This window comes from Oreochromis aureus, linkage group 2, assembly GCF_013358895.1.
Source record: "Oreochromis aureus strain Israel breed Guangdong linkage group 2, ZZ_aureus, whole genome shotgun sequence".
Lineage (NCBI taxonomy): Eukaryota > Metazoa > Chordata > Actinopteri > Cichliformes > Cichlidae > Oreochromis > Oreochromis aureus.
The window spans coordinates 18,280,566-18,295,426 of NC_052943.1; the positions used below are offsets into that span (position 1 = coordinate 18,280,566).

At 40.4% G+C, this 14,861-nt stretch overlaps 1 protein-coding gene across 5 annotated transcripts in view; it reads right to left on the reverse strand.

Moving 5' to 3' along the window:
- Positions 1–10,589: 10,589 nt before the first annotated feature.
- Positions 10,590–14,861, reverse strand: part of diaph2 (diaphanous-related formin 2) — a 346,148-nt gene continuing 341,876 nt past the window's right edge. For all 5 annotated transcript variants that reach the window (XM_039620259.1, XM_039620258.1, XM_039620260.1 and 2 more), the window contains one exon: positions 10,590–14,402. In XM_039620259.1, the coding sequence (XP_039476193.1) occupies positions 14,338–14,402 (65 nt within the window). In that variant the 3' untranslated portion in view covers positions 10,590–14,337. The remainder of the gene's footprint in view (positions 14,403–14,861) is intronic.

Genomic DNA, 14,861 nt, shown 5'->3' on the forward strand with positions numbered 1-14,861 from the left:
ACATATCACCATAACAGCATTCAGTCATTGATATTCAGCCACTCATAAGGCCTTAATATGAGGAGATTACAGTGAGATCAACAACAGAAGAATGAAAAGTTAAGCCACACAGGAAGAGATTTGCAGCTCATCGAGACCATAGAAACCACAGATGAAACAAGCGCTGGCAATGCAAAGTTAAAGTTTCCTTAACTTTGACATGAGCGATTGACGTGAATGCCAATCAGAGTGAAGGATATCGCTTAGTCACATCTAAACAGGGTGGTAAATATGTTAGAGGGTTACCCAGGCAACCGTAGCCTTGAATTACTACTGACAACCGATCGTCAAAAACAAAACGACGTGCGATGAGCGACTTGCTTCCAGTGTGAAAGACGATAACAGGGACGTAGCCATTGACACTGCAGTGGAATATTGTTTTTCCTAGAATTCTCAAAAATTTTCCGTCTTTGTTTAAAATATCATCTCATCAGCATGTGTAAAATGCAAATGCTGAAGTGTAGAATCAAAGTACTGGTAGTTGTATTTATAGCGGTAAAACCTGCACTCATATGACAGCAGTTGTCGTTTTATATGTGTTGTTAGTTCTGTTGCCCTTTCATTAATTATGTACTAGAAACTGGCCAAAGGCTATATTGTTGTCTACAGTGAAAATTAAATATTGAAGCTCCAGCTTTCACCCCAGATTTCATTGTGTTAACAAATATGTTTTGTTTGCAAAACAATTTGAATTTAATAATTCATCAAAAGTGGGGGAAGCCATTATCATTCAGTATGAGCCCTGTGTGGGGCTCCAGATGTCAGGGATCATGTCTTGGTACTGACAATACATGCAAAGTCTGTGCCCTCTTTTATACATTATTGAAAGCAAATTCTGGAGATGGGGTTAGACATGGGCATAGAAACTGATACATACCGTGTATAGAGGTGACCTGAGACAGTCTGTCAGGGAAAAAAAATCGTGACAAAACTACAAAGACATATTTACACAAACATTCTGCGTGATCAATGTGCTCATTTGGGACTATAAAAGCAATTGCTTTTACTGAAAAGGGATTAATACTCAGAACAAGTTTTTTTTGTAGCCTTGATTAATTTATTATGTGTAAAACTAACAAAATTCATTATAATGTTACATGTTATAAGCTTTCCATTGTAAGTGTCTTGTTTTTCCTGTCTTAAAGTCACCATGAGTTCTGGCTGTTTAAAGGTTAAAAACCCATAGGTCCAGAAATCCAGGGTAGAGAGAGATCATAGCGTCCCAGCGGGCTATACCATTAGTCACCAGCCTCATGTTGGTCATAAATCTAACACAGCAGAATCCCGACTCCGCCTGGAAACATGAATGCAATCCTTAAAACTGAAATTATTCTTTATTTGTCATTATGGGCTGAAAGGAAAGTGAAAACTGTGGCGATTACGGCTTTAACCTGGAACATCCAAACCTTATTGACCACTCTGTCAGCCTTCGGTAACAAAGCTTGACTTGACATTCTCTTAGCAGCAGTGCGGGGGCTGCTGAATAGAAGGGAAGTGGTGGTTGATAGGCGTGACGGAGAAGAGAAAGAGAGAGAGACAGGGGACGCCTGTTTGGGATTTACAGCAGCGGCGTGCTCACCTAGCAGCTGACCGTACTGCTTCACAGGTCAGCCGCTCTAACCGGACTCCATTAATACGCCAGTCCACCTTGTGGCACACTTTATGCTCCAATGCATCTGCTGCCTCAGGGACAACTTCACTGGCACTTTACTCTCGAACAAAGTAAGAAAGAGGGGAGGTCTGGTATTCAGGAACAAAGAAACCCCTTGAAAATAGAAAGGGGTAAAGGAAAAGTCACACAGAAAGTTTGAAGAGAAGATGCCGTTTCCTATGTACTTTATTTTATGGTCCTGTATATATATGATGAACTTTGCATGCTTGAGCTCACACTTATGAAGAACTCTGTTTTAAAGGTCAAAGTGGGGTTTTTTTTCTTTTCTTTTTGACTTAAAGTTGACTCAAGTTCATCTGATATACCAGGGTTTACTTTTTTGGCCCAGTACCCTGAAGCACGCTTTAGGGATGGGCATGGACATCATAGTATAAATGTGTTTTATGGCCAGGCAGCTGCCGGGGGCAGGCTGTTTTTTATGCTTTCTGGCCGAGTACAACATGGCCACCTGCTTGGTGTAAAAACTCTCACTGCTATGCTGAGCTTAATGGGCACGTTCTGCAACGAAACAAAGATATACAAGGACGTGTGCGAGGAAAGCTTCCTGCTGCATATGGTGCGCACTTAAGCAATTCATTGGTGCCATAAGCATCAGAGGGCACAAATCCATGGCTCTTTGTGGATTTCAGGGCTCAGTGGGACCTAGGGGATACTGCCTGGTCTATGTTTCCCTTAGCTAGAACTACATGTGTCACTTTTCTGACAACTCCTTTTTTTCCTAAGCTCCAGAAAGCTCACTGATTATGATGAGACACTGTATGGAGGTAGTGCAACTGGATGGGGAATCACAGATGATCACCCCCAGGATTCACAGAAGCGAGTGTGTTTTTGAGCTGTGGAGGGAGGTGAGTGGCACTCAACCACCTGGTCTTCGGATAAACAAGTTCATGTATGAGGAAGAGCGAAAATGATTATTAGAAGGATTTCAGAGTGTCATCCCTCCCTCTCTCCTGCTATCTTGCTTTCACTGCGAGCGGCAGAACAAAATTACTCCCCGCCAGTGAATAATAAGGAAGTTTATGAAACGTGACGAGTGCGGCGGCGCTCTACATGAAATACCAATGAGGGAGGCGCCCCAGCGTAGCAAATGCTACATCCTAATATCAACAGTCACCTTGTGTTACTCCCACTGCTCTCCAGAAGGGCACATCACAGGCAGGGTAGGAGCACACAGCATAATGTGGTGACACCAAAAACTCCAGCGTTGGTATGCGGGCCCATGCAGGTGAATGTGCACATGCAGGGAACGTGCCACCACACCACCACAGCAGACTGGAACCAGGACAAGGGAAGCTGCTGTTGCCACCTGAGCACTGACATGCTGTGTGGCATATTCAGTCACAGACGGGGGCCAGAGGAAGGGCGTGTATGACTCAGATACAGTTGTCACTCACTGTTTGAGTAAGTGAGTCAGCTTGGTGTGACAAACTTGAAGCGATGTGTGAAAATGAAACTAATGCATAAGTAATTACCAGAAAACAATTGGCAGTTGTGATTTTTTAACATAGTATGCACAATACAGACCTCGGGTGACCCTTGACGACACTGTTTGTGGCAGTACTGTTATGGTAGATAGCTGCCCGATAACCGCTACCTTTAGGTTTTGGCTCATTTGATTATTGACTTTTCTTGTTGTTGGATTTATTTTGTTTTGTTTTTTGGTCCCTTTTTCTTGCACACTAGAAATAAATTACACACTTCCTGCCTACACCATTCCACAAGCCCTACTTACAAATACATTTCTAGTACATTTACTATTCATGTCATGCTATGATATAGCAACACAGAACGTAAACTCCCTTGTTACAGCCATAAATATAACTGTCAAGCTGTTAAGAAATTTAAGAATCATTCGTGGGGTTTTTTTAAATATAACATGTCAAAACAATTACAATTAAAAGAAAAAAACTGTGTTTTATGTATACATTTTGCCTACAGCCACTAACTAAACTGACATTCATCAAAACTTTAAGATTGGTGCTTATGTTCATCAAGAACATATACAAATATTTTCATTTGGATTTTATGTTGTCTTGTGATATTCATATCAACAATATGGCTAAGACCTGACTTTTTGTTCTGCATGACTTCTGTTTGCAGTCTTGACTCAGAACAAAACGAGCAGTATGGATCCTGGAGGTCGAACACATTGATCAATGTATCTTCTACCAAAGTTTTTTTCTCCTAGATTTAGAAACTTTTATTGTTTGATTTAAGTTTACGAATTGGAAATTTGCTCCTTTCTTTTCTTTTCTTGCCACATTTCCAGCCTCTGTTGATTATAGCACAGCGTAACGCTGGCAGTAATGCTCATGGTGATTGTGGTGATGGTAGAGGAGAATGAACTACACGTGCACTTCATCTTGAGAGCATTGTATAAATAAGCCTCGAGAGGCAAACCTTTTCCCATTATTTCATCAGTGGTGACACACTACACAGAGCTGAGATTTTTTTTTAAACATAAGATTAATTAATGTTAAAAATAATCATCACCTGAAAATCAGTGTGAATCATTAATGGGTGGAAGTTCTTAACTTTTCTTTTTTATATCGCTCAAAAATAATGCCACGTTGTTTTACATCATTTTGTAGGTTTGTTTCCTGTTTACAGGAGCTCCTCTTCATCTTTTCTTTATTCTCTAACTTGTCTACAGCTGAATGACCAAAGTTTGTTTGTTTGTTAAATGAAGTATTTCCTTCTTTTTCTGATGGTCATTCCCCTCGCTTGCAGGTTGTAGTTCTCCACCGGTCTACTTTGTTTGGCTGCACACTTTTAAACCTTTCTGCGCAAAATGACTTGTTATGTTTCAACTAGAGCATTATTAATAAACTTGGGTTAAAATGCAAAGCTTAAAAAAACAGGCCTGAATGGAATGGCCTCTATTTTTTATGAGTGTATGTAAGCACGTGTGTGTGTGTGTGTGTGCGTGTGTATTTATGCGCATGCATTTATGTTCGCATCCGTGGGGTCAACCCTTTTATCCTCGTCTTTCAGTGCTGAGTGCGTGAGTGTTTGTGTGTTTCTGCATTCTCCGCAGGGACTATTTCAGTTGAGGGCAAAGAACACAGAGAAACTTTGAAAGAGCTTTTATGTACTTTTGAGTGAAATGATCCTAAGAAAGGCTTTTTATAAAAATACTTTTATTCAGGCTTCCACATCCAGAAGGGCACTTACTCAATTACCAAGCTCCCTTCTTTCCTTTTTCCATCAATCCCGCCTCTATTCTTAGGCCTGTGTCTGCGTTGTGTGTGGAGGCACTGCTATGGGCAAAGAGCATGAGCTTAGTAGTAAGCTATGTAGGGCATGTCAGTGAGTATACAGTGAGTCAGTCATTTGAAACCACTCTTTGGCCATATTGTAACTTCAAAAGATCACGCAGCTAGAAAAAAAAACATATTTGATTACTAATCCTGGTCTTGTTGGCTATTTTTAAAGCAACCGTTTAATGGTCCATTATTTTTTTTTTTGCTTTACTTTTAAAAGAAATCCTTTGATGTAAAACACTGGCTGTGGTAAAATATGGCATGTACAGATAAGGCTGATACTGTATGACAAGCCAACTGAATGAGAGGTAAACTCATTCTGTCGCCCTCACTTTCGCATCTCAGCTCTCTTTTAACTGCAGCCTTGTCACTCAGTAGCCTGAAAGGCAAGACCTCATACAGGTTTGACAGATAAAAGTCTCCTCACTTCATTGCTGTTTGACATTTTTACCTCCAAGAAAAGTTTCGGCACTTCTCCTCCCTTTCTTTTTCTCCTTCCATCTCATAAACACACACGCGCATATCTCGATGTGAGTCCATCTTCTCTCCTCCTGTCCATCTGCCTGGCAAAATGGGGCCTCAGACAAAGGAGACGCAGGCTAACTCAGTGATCTGAATCAAATGGCAAGAAGAGGAGGGTAGCAGAGGAAAAGAGGAGTGATGGGTGCCAGGGAGGGAGCGCTGGAGATGTGGGAGACAGAAGGGTTGGATGGTGAAGAGAGGCATGAGGGGCTAGATGTGAATTTTTTCTGACAGGTTGAAGTCTCCTCTGAGCTGACCCTCTCCCTGCTGGGAGACATGTCTCCTGAGTGGGGTGAGGCAGGAAGGAAAAAAGAAGACATACAGTAAGGTGAAGCAATGAACTGTGATCATGGAAATGCCATGCTGAATGCAGGAGTACCAGCAGTTCTCATCTGTGGGCATGCAGTATAATAATTTGATCCATTGCAAAGCACACACTCCTGCAAGAAAATTTCTGTATTAAATTCACCACTTTCGGTATATTCTGCCATCACTCAACGTCAGCCGGGATTGTTGGACACGGTGCTAGTATCCAGCCATTGAAGCCTAGCGAGGTAAAAGATACATCTGCTGTCTAGGTCATTTTACATTTTCATGTACTCAGAACAAACAAACAAACAAATAAAAAAGATGTATTGATTTAGAAGTAGTAAAACTCTGGAACTCGAGCAGGAAAACTGCAGAAACACAGTGATAAGTGACTTCCAGTGACTCCAAGGCCGACAGGGGAAAAAAAGAGAGAGATAGAGGGCAGATCTGGGGAGAATGCTTGTACGTCTGCAAGTGAACAACACAGGAGTGAAAAATGTTTTACAGTCAGATAGTTGGAGGCATTCATACATCTGATTCTGAGTGCTGAGTAAGTCAAAGAAGTGAGCAGACAGCGTAGACATTATTGCATAGAAGCCAGTTCATTATACGGCTCAGGGAATTAATCAGTCAGCGCAAAATTCATTTGTTTTTGTCAAAAATGCCAAAACATTCCATTGTTTTAATGTTGGTTTAATTTCTTTTTGACTTGAAGAATTTTTTTGCAGTGTTGGCCAAACAAAACAAGCAGCTGAAAACATCACCTTGGCCTTTTAAATTGTTGACAAAGAAAAATAATCTTTAGTTGCAACTCCTATTCCGCATGGCTACAGTCATAGCACCTGTGTCAAACTGTTCTTTAGCACAGTGGTGCTCTGACATTTACCCATAGACTGTATATAAAAGATGGACACACCCTGACACATATTTACCCCGTGGTTTGCATTCTTATTTTCAAGTCCCCACTAAAGTTTGGAGTAAGTTATCTGCTGATGCATGCAAACACACTTTATGGGTGCAGCATCATAAAGAGCACAGACTTCTTGAAGTGGTTATAGTACAATTAATCACAAGCAGTCCTCAAATAACCACATTAAAAATGCTCTGATAGCCACCGGCACCATGAATACAGACCAGAGTTCCAACAGTGACTCGAATTGGTGGATGCAAAGCTTAGCAGATAGCTAGCCACATGACTACCTGTGTTGGCAACCACCTGTCACCTGTGCCTAATAATGCAATGCCTTAAGACTAAAACAAAATCATTTTGAAATATAAATAATAAAAAATAAAACCTTTGATGCAGCATACTGTAGTAAGTTTTATTTTAACTTTTATTTTCTCTGTTCAGAGCCATGAGGAATGCCACCTCATGGCTTTGTATGAAAATTCCACAGTGATTTCATTTTATGGTCAATTTTTCTTTCACCGTTTCTGTCACGCGACATGCAGTGTTCCACAAGTTTCTTCATTTATGGGCCCATAAAGCATGAACAGTAGTTTTCTTTTCAGCCAAGAGCATACGAAAAATGATTCCTGCTAGAATATTACCCTGATTTCCCCTAGGCTCCACACACATATGAACAGAATTAGGTAATATAATCACACAGCTTTTAAGTCTTTCTGATAGTTACTGGATTAAAGGAATCAATTTCTGATAATGAAGGGGTCTTTGGGATTGTGGAGTTTTAAATGCTCAGAAAAATTTATTCACTGCTTAACAGCCCTTCCAATAAATGTAATAGAAATGCCTTTTGGGCGATCGTATTACATAATGAATTTGTAGCTACACAGTTTGGCCACTATGTTCAATTATAGCTTAACTATATATATATGCTTTATATTAATCATAAATGTAGTATCTGGGTCTGAGAAGCAAAGCCTTTGAACAAGTGCCTTAAAACGGCCTTTTTGTCCTCATAGGCAGCAGGTGGTGACACTCAAGATTATGTTTGGGAAAATTAGCCAATTTTTCACTTGATTCATTAACTTTGTAAACATTCTCCTGAATGGTTTTTGGTCCCAGTCTCTGCTTTTCACTCGTATTCAGCATCAAATTATTTTCATTTGAAAAACTTGTGGTCCCATTTAAAGTGAAATTTAAAATAAAAAATAAAAAAATCAGGGCACTGTGAGCATACAGTGCACACATTTCTTAGTCAGCTCCACCTCCACTACAGCTGGTTTAGTATTTGGTTGTATTCAAAGACACTGGGAGAAGACAGCTCTTCAGTTCTCTCGATAAGTAAGACTAACTTTTTATGGTAAACGGACTGATTCTTATATAGCGCTTTTCTACTCTCCCAGAGTACTCAAAGCGCTCTATACAACTGCCTCATTCACCCATTCACACCCACTTCTAAACTCAAGTGCAACGTAAGCTACATTCATACTCCGATGAATGCATCGGAGGGCAACTCGGGGTTAGTATCTTGCCCAAGGATATTTGGCACGCAGACTGGGGAAGCCAAGGATCGAACCACCAACCTTCCGATCAGTAGCTGATCTGCTCTACCACCTGAGCCACAGCCACCCCATTTATCCTGTTGTTCACCAGCATCCCGATTACTGTCACAGTCAAAAACATTTACATTTTGTTAATCAAAGCTTTAGTTTGCAGTAGCGCTCCTGCTAGCTATTGCCCTTTCATTCAAGTAGTTTACATATCAATGTGCAGTCTATGCTCACATAGCAGAACAGTGGGTAAAGTACCATTGGCATCATATTTAAGTTTAGCTTCTAAACAGTGCAAAGCTGATGACTTCCATCCTGTTGAGTTAAAAGAAAATAGGTGCATTTTTCAGTGCAGCACTACTGTGGTGGTCACATTAACTGTAAGTCTTACATGCTCATGACACTGAGCTGTTAATGGCACATACACCAAGACAAATGTGCAATGCTGCTCAAGCAGCAAAGTACCAAACAGGCCTATAGGTAGAGCTGTTCCTTTCACAAATGGCACACACCTGCAGAACATTAGACAAGTAAATTCTTTTACAGGCAAATTTATTTAGACACCCATGCACCCTGGACATGCATGCATTTTATCAAAGTGCCATGGCTAAGCGCAAAGTGCTGCTTGAATAAGATTTCTCCTCAGACAGAATTAGCTCAGGTAAGGAGGGAATCGTTACTGCCTGCTTTGTCTCATCTCCATAATGTTTGCGTATTCCATTAGGCGGAAATGCAAAATGAAACATAATTATGTTGTATTCCCGCTGACAACTGATCTGTCACAGAGTGCATTAGAAACACGACTGTGTATAGCGTGAAGAAAGAAGGTGGCAAGAAAAAAAAAAAACTTGTGTGGGCCAGGCTCATCTCTCAGAGTTTGACAAGGCTACTTACCTGGAGGTTGTAAAAAAGAAAAGAAAAAAGAAAACAGGATAAAATAAATAAGTAATACCTGCCACATCCACACAACTGTACCCCTAAGCTCATTAGACAAACACACTTCTAGTATCTCATTTCCAGTTCTACCGCCCCGGCCATGACAGATCTCTCAGCCTGGTACAAAGCGCAATTACACCGGACTAGACAAATATAGCAAGGGGGCATAATAATTCTGAATCACCTCGAAAGTCAAGAAGATAAAAAAGCTGTCCTTCTTATGGTTGCAGTGCTGGTGCCTCGTAAGGAACTAGGTTGGCCTTCTTTAGCACTTGCAGCCAAGTACAAATTAACCTCCCTAGATCAACAATAAACCTAATTAGAGTTGTGTTCTGCAGCACACATCTCTAAACACAGATCACAGCTTGTTGAGAGATGAATCTCCATCTGTCTGGCTGCACACTGGGAGGAGAAGAGGCTCAGAGAAGATCAGTCCCAAGATTCGTCGAGAGAAGCGTTGCGTATTTCTGTGTGCGAGTGCACAGGAGGAGCGGGAGAGAGCTCCTTGTGACCGGAGGTATACTTACAGATGTCAGCCCTTATTTTATGATGTCATGCTGCAGCTGGGATGTGGGACATGGCACATGCGGAGAGAACACGCCGTTACATGTGAGCAGACTTGGTGGTGGTGGTTGGTGGGCTGTAAAGCAAATGCTTAGGACAGGAGCAGCCCTGCCCTACAATTTGACGCTCGCTAGTGGGACTCGTACAGACTGACACGAACCGATCACATGGGAACACATCATGGAGAGTTAATTTTTTTCATAAATTGCTGCTCTAAAAAAAAAGACTCTGCTATTAACTGTAAACTCAAACTGCCTGACACAGATTTAAGCTGCATATTTTTTGACTGCCTATAAAAGAGAAATTCCAGAGAAAATGTTTCCCCGGCTAACAAATTAAAATTCTTTAGTATCAAATAATAAACAAATGATTGCATTGCTACCCTGATTTTCCCCGTTGTCTAACATAAGTGGAGATAAGCTGAAGTCACGGTAGAGAGAAACGTCTGCAAAATGATTAAAATGAGAAAAATTCCTTGAAATGTGTTTTCAGACGCCTGTAATTTCCCTAAGCTGCCATTAGACATGACAGCATTATCACTTTGCCTTTGACACTGTGCAAGATAAAGCAGTGAGGACACCAAGGTCCAAATATGTTGCTTTTATAGGTAGGAGCTGTCTCATTTATCATGTAGTAAAACCTCGAGCTCTCTGTAAGCTCTGTCCATAAGTCAGAGGAGCAGGTATCTTCTGCCATGCTATAAAATGAACTGAAGATATAATTTTAGACCCGAGTATACGGCAAAACAAAAGGTGAAGACTTGATCAAGAAATACTTGTGACCTGTGAATCCAAAAACAGTCTACTGGCAAAAGAATAAGAGACAAAGAAGCTCACAGAAATGAGTTTATATAACAAAGTGGTTATTATTTAGTATCATATTCCATTACATAGTTTATGGAAGGACAGTGTGCATAACCATTTTGCTTTTTCATGTTTCTAAGGATACAAATAAACTTAAAATGTTACAAATATAAATGTTTCTTATGACAATAAAACATACTCAGTGACAACAAGAAAGGTAGGCAGGGATATGGCAGCTTACACACCATGGTTGGACAGGGTTTGTCAACAGTTATGAACATTGTTTGTTGATTCAGCCACAATTGTTCTTCCACAAATCAATAGTAAGCGCTAACAAAGTCGGAAAGAACTGGATATGTGGCAGCTGGGAACTATTTACCAAAAGAAATGCTTTGCAAATAGTTCACTCTGTTAGTGGCAATGTTGTATTTACGAATCTTAAATCTTTCTCCGCCTGAGCAGAATAACTTGTGAGGTAAAGTGCACAGTCAGTGAGTGTAAGTAACATTTCAAACTTTTCTTTCCACTTTTCATTGAATCACTTGCCACTGCAGAGAAATGGCACCTTTACCTTTATACCCCTGCCTTGCCATTCTTACCATTACAACGAGAACATCATCAGCTGAGGTTTGTTAGTAACAACCAGTAAGAGGATGGGCCGATATGCTGATTTCCACAATAACATGGCAGACCAATTCGGGTTCAATGTCAATGGACTCTCTACTATTTTTCTAGAAAAAACACATTATTCTGAATATTCTACAAGATGGTAATGGGGGAGAAACACATGAATCACTCACAGGGACAATGGAAATGTTGCCATTGTAGAAGTGTCTTGTTTTCGCCCATTGCTATCATTCAAAAACACCATACGTATTCAAGGTGAACACTGATGATCTGGAACTTCTATAATGGCAAACACTGTAGCGCTTAGCTCAGTACGGTGCACATCAGAATCATTACAAAACAGATTTTTAAATGACATCTCTAAAAAGATGCATGAGTGTTTTGATAAGAAATAACACTTGACTATCATAATAACATCAAATTTCCTTAATTGGATCAAAGTTGAAATAACAATTACATTTTTAAAAAAGCTTTTGTCTGTACAGTCTTTTTCATAGTGTGGAGAAAAAAAAGCTAAACAAACACTTGGCAAATATGGAAGAAAGTTGTTTAAAATGAGCAAAAAAAGAATAATTCAGTCAAATTTTGTGAGAAAAACATAGCGTTACTGCTAACCACAAACCACTGGTTGTTTTAGCCTACACAGTATCCAATCATAAAGGCGTAAAAGCACTAAATATCACTGTAGTTGGACGACTGATAAAACAATGGCCGCTATTAATTGCTTGAAACTGTGCTGAGGGCAAAGGGCAAGTATCTACTAGAAAGGAAAGAAAAATCACTGCAATCTCTGTGCTGTGTGCAACACGTCTTTAAAACTCCCATCAATGCAGAATCCCCTATGCAGAAACCTCATTCTCTCTGCTTTCTCTGTATGACTGCTCAAACCTTATATTCAGAGGAGAATTATTGTCTTCTTAAATATGCAGACTTCTCAGAGTATTGTGGGTGCACCTTGAGCCGAGATGATGTGTAAAATTGCATTTTTAGAAGCACGCAGGCTGGGAGAGGAGGCATCATGAAACAGACACATCATAAGCTGCACTGGCAGATTGTTTAAATGAAAAAAATCTCCATCTATTCAGCCCAGGAGTCAAGCACATGGAATCCTATTTTGCCTGAGTTCCTGTTCCGATTACTGAGCTGGCATGGTGCACACAGACAATTGCCCCAAACAGAAACACACAGACACACACAAAGCCTACAGCTGAGTTCTGTTATTAGTATGGTAACCTGTCTTAAGGTAAAATGATTGCTTATGCCCTTAGTGCTGGGGAATCGGAGGGCGTTTGGAGACTCGCTTTCTAAGACAAGGATCATCTCGTCTACTGTGCCCCTCAGTCGATAATTCTGCTGGTGCCCGGTCTCCATGTGGATTCAGCGGTTGTTTTTAGTAGCATCTGCTTACAGTTTAGGGAAGTAAGGGAACAAGGGCCACCCTAGGCATGAATACATGAATAAATAGTTCACGTGAAACTGTGTGACAGTGAGCCCATACAGAGAAACAAGCTTACAGCAAAGTTTCAACTATCACGTACTCAAACGCCACACACCAGGTGACTGTTTAGAGTTTGTCCAGGTAGAAGAATTACACAAATCCCACCTCTTGGTGGTCTTAAAACCCTGTTTGGCCTCATACATTCAATCAGATGAATTTAAATGTTTTGGAACCTACGAGGGGTTTTCCATATTTATATAAAATCATGTCTCATGTTCTACCAAATACATATTATTTTTTTCAGTTAGGTTTGGGAAAAGGTCAACATTTGGGATAAAACGGACCCTTTCACAAAGTTAAACACATGTTAAATTGCAAGCAAGTATCTCCTCATTTTTGTTTTGTAATCATAGAGACAAGTCCTACTTCAGGCACTGATGACAGCACTGCCTTTCAGTAGCTACTACAATAGGTTGCTTATAAAAACAGTTGTTATTTCAACCTCGTTCAAAATTTTACCATAATTTCTTTCTTTCTTTTTCTGGAGATTCCAGTGTTTAAAAACCCAAATGAAAGACAAAGTGCAAACCTTTTAACTGCTAGTTGATGGATTAATTGTTGGCCTGTGCCTTTATTGTATTTCAAACAGATTAATAATAAAATGATGGTAATGTTGTCGTATAACCACGTGTTCCTTGCTGAACACCTGATCACAGGAAAGGTCAAAAAGTTCATGTTAGCTCCTCCAGGCAGTTAGATGCATTTAAAAATGTGTCAGTCTCTCATGTTAAAAGCAAAAGCGACCTTGGGACAGATCAGCACCCAAAGGCAATGTTAGATATTACACAACTAAAAATAAAATGCATCTTGTCAAAATGGAGATTACAGTTTCAAAATCCATGAGTCACAAGCTCTGAAATATCGGTACAGACGGGGGCCAGCTCTTGTGGCTTTGTGGTATATGCAATGAGCTGATTTATGGAGACGACTGGCTGTTGTGAAAACTGTCTTGATGTTGGTTGAAGGAGGTACTGGCAGTAAGAAATTTTAAACAACTACTCCCTCTTTGATAAGAGCTTGGTGAGCTGCTCGAGAAAACATCAGCAGGTTGAAGGCTTGCCAACACGGGTGTTAAATCCCTGTTTTCCATTTAGAGGACAGCTGCCCCGCTGCTTGTTTGCAAAATAAAGGGTGTGTGGTATGTTCACGCGAATGAACTCTGCAGTCCTTCTTGGCATTATTTCTTTCTTCAGTACACTGCAATGTTCAATACATGTTTCACGTCAAATCTGAGTGTGAAGTATTTTGATTACAGAAGGATTAAAGTAGAAAGCTTAGACTTGCAAGAATGAAAATGGATTTTCAAACAATCAAAACATTTCATTTCTCTGCAGTAACCTTAAAATGTATTGTTTTTAATATCAAACCAGCTAGAGAGGACACAAACATTTAAAGTGATGAACAATTCTTGAATAAATATGTAAGGCGTCTGATGAACTGGATGAAAACGAAATGCCAGATTCTTCAGTTCTGTGTAGTTTCTTTAGGCTTGTTTGTTCTGTACTTGGTGCTGTGTGTATGTGGGATTCCTTGGAGTTTGTGTATGTGCCACAGTAAGGGGTGGTCTGTCCCTCCTTCAGATGTCTTCTAGGTCTCCTCCTCGCAGCCCTCTTTGGCACTTATCTAGCGTCTTATAGTAGGCGCGGGTGATCATCGAGCTTGGTGATTTGCGTTGTGCCGTGAGCGAGATCTTTCCAGGACTGCACGACGGTTGTCTGGTTAAAAAAAACAGGAAGACAAAGAATAAAAATACAAAATGTGAGAATCAGAAGGAACATGAAAGGGCTGGTACATTGATTCATACTAGCACAGGAGCTCAACCAAATCAAAGACTGTATAGAAAAACTAAAGAGGGCAAAAAAAAAAGACAGAGGAGAGAGGAGAAACAACGTGAAGAAAATCCAGGCTGATTGAGAGCAGAGCAGCAGGGAAGGAGGGAGAAACAGAAGATGCTGCTGGAGTGGAGGTGCTTGTCTCTGGTGTCATAGTAACTCTATTCAGCTCCTGATCCAGACTTCCACTCAAGAGCCCCTCAACTATTCTCTCATCAGATGCAGCATATGCACACTACACAAAGTAAATGCACAAAAACTAATAACACTACAAAAATAGTATACATATGGGCTTTTTCCATTAGACCAGGTCGAAGCGTTTTCAAGCCTGTGTGCTCTCTC